The 7114-nt window shown below is 65.7% G+C and overlaps 1 protein-coding gene across 3 annotated transcripts; it reads left to right on the top strand.

Annotated features, from left to right (window-relative positions):
* The first annotated feature begins 853 nt into the window (after window positions 1-853).
* SLC8B1 (solute carrier family 8 member B1) lies at window positions 854-7110 on the top strand. 3 transcript variants are annotated; one of them, XM_080559146.1, is made up of 16 exons: window positions 854-960; window positions 1504-2201; window positions 2444-2596; window positions 2683-2735; window positions 2846-2904; window positions 3007-3111; window positions 3196-3363; window positions 3439-3546; window positions 3626-3682; window positions 3789-3919; window positions 4031-4172; window positions 4517-4638; window positions 4796-4949; window positions 5065-5145; window positions 5510-5574; window positions 5648-7110. In XM_080559146.1, the coding sequence occupies exons 2-16, from the start codon at window positions 2040-2042 to the stop codon at window positions 5843-5845; spliced, it is 1758 nt and encodes a 585-aa protein (XP_080415272.1). In that variant the 5' UTR covers window positions 854-960; window positions 1504-2039; the 3' UTR covers window positions 5846-7110. The 3 variants fall into 3 exon arrangements, with proteins under 3 accessions (XP_080415272.1, XP_080415270.1, XP_080415271.1); XM_080559144.1 differs by having other exon boundaries at window positions 877-964; window positions 1190-2201; XM_080559145.1 differs by having other exon boundaries at window positions 916-960; window positions 1181-2201.
* Window positions 7111-7114: the final 4 nt, after the last annotated feature.

Raw genomic sequence — 7114 nt, 5'->3', positions numbered from 1 at the left:
CACAGGCACCCCATGGGCACCCCATGGGCACCCCTACCCCATGGACACCCCTATCCCATGGGCACCCCATGGGCACCCCTACCCCATAGGCACCCCATGGTCACCCCTACCCCATGGGCACCCCTACCCCATGGTCACCCCTACCCCATGGGCACCCCTACCCCATGGGCACCCCATGGGCACCCCTACCCCATGGGCACCCCTACCCCATGGCCACCCCTACCCCATGGGCACCCCATGGGCACCCCTACCCCATGGGCACCCCATGGGCACCCCTACCCCATGGGCACCCCTACCCCATGGCCACCCCTACCCCATGGGCACCCCATGGGCACCCCTACCCCATGGGCACCCCTACCCCATGGCCACCCCTACCCCATGGGCACCCCATGGGCACCCCTACCCCATGGGCACCCCTACCCCATGGCCACCCCTACCCCATGGGCACCCCATGGGCACCCCTACCCCATGGGCACCCCTACCCCATGGGCACCCCTACCCCATGGGCACCCCTACCCCATGGCCACCCCTACCCCATGGGCACCCCATGGGCACCCCTACCCCATGGGCACCCCTACCCCATGGCCACCCCTACCCCATGGGCACCCCATGGGCACCCCTACCCCATGGCCACCCCTAACCCCCACGGCCACCCCGGGTGACCCGGGCGCAGGACCCCGGCCTTGTGCAATCGCCGCCTGTTTACCGCTGCACCCGGCGGGCAAAGTCCCCGGGAGGCTCCTACCCGGGGGGGGGGGGGGGGGTCTGAAACACAAGCCTGGACCCCCCCATGCGGGGCACGGAGCCCCCAGCCCCTGCCCCCCCCCGTCCCCCCGCCCCCCCCCGCCCCCCCCCGCGCACAAAGCGGCGCTGTCCCTTTAAGAGCGGACGGGGGCGGCCCCTTTAGGGCGGGGGGGGGCAGCAGCCGCCCGCGCACAGCGCCGGGGCCGCGCCGGCACGGTGGGTCCGGGGGGGGGGGGGCGAGGGGGGGTCCCGGGGGGTCCCCGGGGGGTCCCCGTGTCCCCAGCCCCGACCCCACTGGGACCCCACTGGGACCCCACTGGGACCCCCCCACACACCGGGGTTGGGGTCCCCGGGCGCGGTGCGGGGGGGGGGAGGTGTGGGGGGGTCACCCCGTGCCCCCCCCGTGCCCCCCCCTTACCCCCGGCCCCCCCCGCAGGGAGCGGAGCGGAGCGGAGCGGTGCGGAGCCGGGCAGCGCCTCCAGCCCGGCCGCTGGCGGCCTCTCCTCGGTCCTAGCCCTGTTTTGGGTCCTGTGCCTGTTTTTATCCCTGGTTTTACCCCTATAGCCCTATTTTTACCCCTATAGCCCTATTTTTACCCCTATATCCCTGTTTTTTACCCCTATATCCCTGTTTCTTATCCCAATTTCCCTGTTTTTACCCCTATACCCCTACTTTTACCCCTATCTTTTATCCTGGTACCCCTACTTTTATCCCTGTACCCCTATTCTTACTCCCATACCATTACTTTTATCCCTATAGCCCTAATTTATCCCTATATTCCTATTTTTATCCCTAGCTTTTATCCCTGTACCCCTACTTTTATCCCTGTACCCCTATTTTTATCCCTGTACCCCTACTTTTATCCCTGTACCCCTAGTCTTATCCCTATACCCCTACTTTTAAACCTATACCCCTATATTTTATCCCAATCTCTTATCCCTGCACCCTTACTTTTATCCCTGCACCCCTGTTTTTATCCCTATTTCCTATTTTTTATCCCTTTTATCCCCATAACTCTGCTTTTATCCCCATAACCCTGCTTTTATCCCCATAACCCTGCTTTTATCTCTATAACCCTATTTTTATCCCTATATTCCTATTGTTTAACCTTTTTATCCCCATACCCCTACTTTTACCCCTATACCCCTATTCTAACCCCTATATCCACTTCTCCCATCCCCACCCCTCTCCCATCCCCACACCCCCATGGCCCCCCCCCACCCCGCTCAGCCCGTGCCCCCCCTCCCCAAGCCCTAGGCGCCCCCGCTCGCTCTCCCCCAGCCCCATAGGGCGCCATGGGGCCGGCGTGGGCGCTGAGCCTGGCCGGGGCGCTGAGCCTGGCCGGGGCGCTGGCGGGTGACAGCGGGGCGCCGCGAGCGGTGACACCGGCGGCGCTGGACGCGGGGAGCACCGGCAGCACCGGGGGGGACCCCTTGGGACACGGCCGGGGTCTGGACGTGAGTGGGGGCACGCGTGGGGGCGAGGAGGGGGATTTGGGTGCTGGGTCGGGCGGTCCTGTCCTTACACCCCTCATCCCCGTGCTGGCCGCCGTGTATATGGCACAGATGGGGAAACTGAGGCAGGGAGGGGATGTGGCAGAGCAGCGCAGTGTCACCCACAGGGCGGGTGCTGCCTCGGGGCGGGGGGGACACACACAGCTGGGGACCCCCGTGTGAGCCCCCCCGGCCGTGCCCCGCAGTGCAGGGAGGTGAGGAAGCGCAACAGCTCCGAGTGGTGCCGCTTTGTGCGGAGCAACCCCGACTGCCGGCTGGACGGCGGCTTCCTCGACTACCTCGGCGGCGTCTTCTGCGTCTTCCCCGCGGGGCTGCTGCCGCTGGCCATCACCCTCTACGTAAGGACGGGGACCGGGGTTGGGGGGGGCGTCAGGCCATGGGATGTGCCCCCCCGCCTTGAGGCTGAGCCCTGTCCTTGTCACAGGCCCTGTGGCTCCTCTACCTCTTCGTCATCCTCGGCGTGACGGCCGAGAAGTTGTGAGTACCCCGAGGGGACGAGGGGACGCCCCCCGAGGCGTGGCGGCCTCGGGTGGCCCCGTCACACCGCCCCCGAGACCACCACCGCCGCCTCCTTTGTGCCCTCGCAGCTTCTGCCCCAACCTGTCGGCCATCTCCACCAACCTGAAGCTGTCTCACAACGTGGCAGTATCCTTGGGGCGCGGGGACGGGGACCGGGGGGGACACACAGGCACTGGGGGGGGGTCCAGGCCGTGAGCCGGGGTCTGCTCCTTGACGGCTCCCCTCCATGGCGTCACCTTCCTGGCCTTCGGCAACGGGGCGCCCGACGTCTTCAGCGCCGTGGTGGCCTTCTCCGACCCGCGGACGGCGGGGCTCGCCATCGGGGCTGTCTTTGGTAAGGATCCCCGTGACGGTGAGGGTTGTGGGGGGGCCCTGCGGGACCGCCCACCCCGCTCCCCTCACCCCGTTGCGTCGGCAGGCGCCGGCGTCTTTGTGACCACGGTGGTGGCCGGCGGCATCGCCCTGGTCAAGCCCTTCACAGCCGCCTCCAGGCCCTTCCTTAGGGACGCCATTTTCTACATGGTGGCCGTCTTCCTCACCTTCCTCGTCCTCTACCTGGGCCGCATCACGCTGGGAGAGGCGCTGGGTGAGTGACGGCTGCCGGGGCGGCGCGAGCGTCCCCTGGGGGGGTCCGTAACCCGCTCCCCTCGCCCCCCACCAGGTTACCTGGGGCTCTACGTCTTCTACGTCTTCACCGTGGTGCTCTGCACCTGGATTCACCGCAGGCAGCGGGGGGACGGGCTGGCCCCCCCCGGACCATGGGAGCCAGGTAAGGGCCGCCTCACGGTGCCATTGGGACCCCCGTGTCCCCCACTCACCGCCCCCCTGCTCTTCCTCCCCCCCCCCAGAGATGCCGACGGATGCTGAGGAGCGGGAGTCCTCGGGCACCAACAGCGGAGACTACGGTAGGTCAGGCTTTGGGGGGGTTTTGGGGCCATCTCTGCTAAGTCTTGGGGGGGTTCTGTGGTGTGGGGAGCCCCCCCGGCCCGCTCAGCCCCCCGGCCCCCCCAGGCGAGGAGTACCGGCCCCTGCTCCCCTACCGCGAGACCTCCCTGCGCATCCTGGCCACCGCCCTCAGCCCCTTGGACCACCGCAAGTGGAGGAGGAAGCCCTGGTACTGGCGGCTCTTCAAGGTCTTCAAGGTGAGATGGGGGGGAACACAATGTGTGTCACCCCTGGGCCGGGACGGGGGGGGACTGTGGGGCGAGGACAGCGTGTTTGGGGACGTATCACACCCATGGGATGCCCCCCAGGTCCCCGTGGAGCTGGTGCTGCTGCTCACCGTTCCCGTGGTGGACCCCGACAAGGACGACCTGAACTGGAAGAGACCCCTCAACTGCCTGCACGTTGTCACCAGCCCCCTGCTCTGCGTCCTCACCCTCAAGTCGGGTGCCTGTAAGAGCCCGCGGCGGCCCTGGACTCCCCTCATGTCCCCCAAGGAGGGGACGTGACCGAGCTGGCCACAAAGCCCCAGGCCGGCGGCCTGGTTTGCAGCCGGGTAGCTCCATGCTCCCTGTCCCCCTTGGGGTCTCCCCCAGCAGGGTGGGGGCTCCTGTTGTGTTTCTTTTGCCGGGATCCAGCTCCAAGCCCCTCAGTGGGATCCCCACCATCCAGGTCTCTAACGGGACAGGGTAGAAGTGGCTTTAGGGACGAGGCTCAACCTCACACCACCAGCCTGGTGGGATCCTGCCCAGCCTGTGGGGCCGCACTGATGCACTCTCTCTCCCCGCTGCGTGCAGATGGGCTGTACCAGATCCAGGGCATCTTCCCAGTCTGGGGACTGGTCATGCTGGTTGGCTCCGTCCTGGCCGTCATCATCTTCCTCACCACGACCAACGAGGAGCCGCCCAAGTACCACTGTGTAAGGCGCCCCCAGCGCTGAACGCACACCAGGGACCGGAGCAGCCTTGCTGGGGGCTGAGGGACCTGAGCACCTTCCTGGTCCCCGATGTCCCCAGGAGGGACACAGCTGGCCGGAGGGGATGCACCCAGCAGCCAGCTTACCCTCCTCCTGCCAGGTATTTGCCTTCCTCGGCTTCTTGGCCAGCGCCATGTGGATCAACGCCGCGGCCACGGAGCTGGTGAACATCCTGCGGACCCTGGGCATCGTCTTCCAGCTGAGCAACACGGTGCTGGGCCTGACGCTGCTGGCCTGGGGCAACAGCATCGGGGGTAAGGGCTCCGCGGTGCCCCGGCCGCGTGGCTGGAGCTGCCGGCAGCGAGACATCACCCGCTGAACCCCAGTGGGGTGCAGGTGTCCTCCAGTGTCTCCCCCTTCTCCCACCAGACACCTTCTCCGACCTCACCATGGCACGGCAGGGCTATCCCCGCATGGCTTTCTCCGCCTGCTTCGGGGGAATCATCTTCAGTATCCTTGGGGCACGCAGTGCTGGGGGTTTGGGTGCTGGGGGGACAGATGGGGGCCATTCTGGGGCCTCGGTTTCCCTGCCCACAGCCTGGGGCCAGTCCCTGCTCCTTGGGGACCTGGAGCTGGGCAGGATCCATCCTGGGATGGGGGTCAGGGCTGGTCCCTTGGGGTCTGCCCGAGGGAAGGATGGGAAGAGGCTGTGCCTCCCTGGGGAGGCTCTGGGGAGCCTGGGACCATGCTGAAGCCTCTTGTGCTTGAGGCTTTCGTAGCCTCGGAGGGGCTGGGAGGAAGGGGGACGGTGCTGTCCCTGTCCCCAGGGCTGGAGGGGACATTGTGCTGCTCCTCCATCCTGAACTGGCCCCAGACATCCTGGTGGGGGTAGGACTGGGCTGCCTGCTGCAGATGACGAGCAGCCAGCTGGTGGTGAAGGTAAGGCTGACACGGCACGGGGAGGGGACTGGCCCCGCCAGGACCCCACTGTCACCCGGCGTCTCTCCGGCAGCTGGAGCCCGACAGCCTCCTGGTCTGGATCCTGGCCGGAGCCCTGGGGCTGAGCCTGGTCTTCTCCTTCGTGGCGGTGCCCGCGCAGTGCTTCCAGCTGGGCAAGGCCTACGGCATCTGCCTCATCCTCTACTACCTGGCCTTCCTCTGCGTGGCCCTGCTGACCGAGTTCAGGGTGATCCGCCTGGCCGCCGCCTGACCGGCCCCACGGTGCCGCTGTCCCTGCCCTCGGCGTCACGCGCCCACTGCAGCCTCGGCTTACTTGTATGTTTTGAGAAGGGAAAAGGAGGCATTAGGCAGTAGCCGTGTCCTCGCCCCGCTCTGGTTAACCTCGGTTAACTCTGAACAGGGACGAGGTGAAAGGCTCGGCCACCCCCGGGCGCAAGGAGCAGCAAGAGGTTGCTCCTGGGCACCCGCTTCCCTTCCCCATCCCCGTCCTGGGGCTGGAGGACACGCTACGTGGGGAAACTGCAAAGTAAAGGCTTGAGTGCAATTTTGGGACTGGCTGTCGTTGCAGAGGGCAGCGAGTATTCGTAACGTGGGGGGGGCCGAGAACTAAAGAGGGGTTGAGGTGAGGCGAGGCAGCAGGGCAGAGTGCAAGCAAAGCTGGAAAACAGCCCACAGGAGGCTGGTTTCTCCTCTTTTTTTTTTTTTAAGCGATGTTTTTCAACCTGCCTTTAGGAATATTTCTGCTCCTGAGAGCGCAGACAGAGCTGTAGCAAAGGACTTGGTGCAGAGGTTTCCACGCACACTGTTAGCCTCTGGCAAAGCTAGGTTTAGACACTGTAAGAGGAAAAAAAAAAAAATTAATCGCAATTAAAAACCACACAACCTCAACTGGTGGTGCTTGCTGCGAGGGCGCTGGGTGCGCTTCGGGGCTGGGCTGCTCGGGGCAAGCAGGGGGCCCTGAGCACAGCTCGGGGCGCAGCTTCCTCCAGTGCACCCGCGGTGGATTTCCCAACGGCGGTCACATGCAGCTGCTTGCGCTGCGAGTGCCTGCTCGTGACGGAGCTGCAGGCACGCGGCAGCCGCCGCCGGCTCTTACGCAGCCCCGTGGCCCCGGGGAGGCAGCGAAAGGCAGCGCGTGGGACAGCGGTTCCGTGTCGCCGGCCGTTAGGGATAACCCCACTTCTGCTCTGCGGGGAGGCAGGGGCTGTTGTGCAAGCAGCACGAGCAGCAGCCCCAGGGTTGGGGCAGCTTTCAGGCTCCCCGAGCCCGCTGCTCTTCCCTTCCGGGCTGAGCTCGTTTCTCCTTTTTCTGGCTGGATAAGTGCTTTCACAAAAGTTACGGCTCCCTGTGCCTGCAGCTCTCGGCTCTGCCCTGAGTCTTGCAGCAGCCACCCCCGGTTTCCGGCCCAAACAACTGCGACGGGAGCCAGCAGACACGGAGGGAGAGGAGCGATGGTTTCAGGAGCCTGCAGCTCCTTCTGGCCTCAGCTTTTGCATTAAAAACAAAGCAAAACAAGAGC

Source organism: Anser brachyrhynchus, assembly GCF_964034855.1.
Source record: "Anser brachyrhynchus genome assembly, chromosome: 17".
Classification (NCBI taxonomy): domain Eukaryota; kingdom Metazoa; phylum Chordata; class Aves; order Anseriformes; family Anatidae; genus Anser; species Anser brachyrhynchus.
The sequence above is the reverse complement of the archived record's forward strand: the minus strand, read 5'-3'. Positions and strand labels throughout refer to the sequence as shown.

Bases quoted from the DNA above. Each gene is read 5' to 3' on its own strand.
- SLC8B1 (XM_080559146.1), top strand. From the start codon at position 2,040: ATGGGGCCGGCGTGGGCGCTGAGCCTGGCCGGGGCGCTGAGCCTGGCC. The intron at 3,364-3,438 runs GTGAGTGACGGC...GCCCCCCACCAG, and splicing joins CACGCTGGGAGAGGCGCTGG to GTTACCTGGGGCTCTACGTC. The intron at 3,683-3,788 runs GTAGGTCAGGCT...CGGCCCCCCCAG, and splicing joins CACCAACAGCGGAGACTACG to GCGAGGAGTACCGGCCCCTG.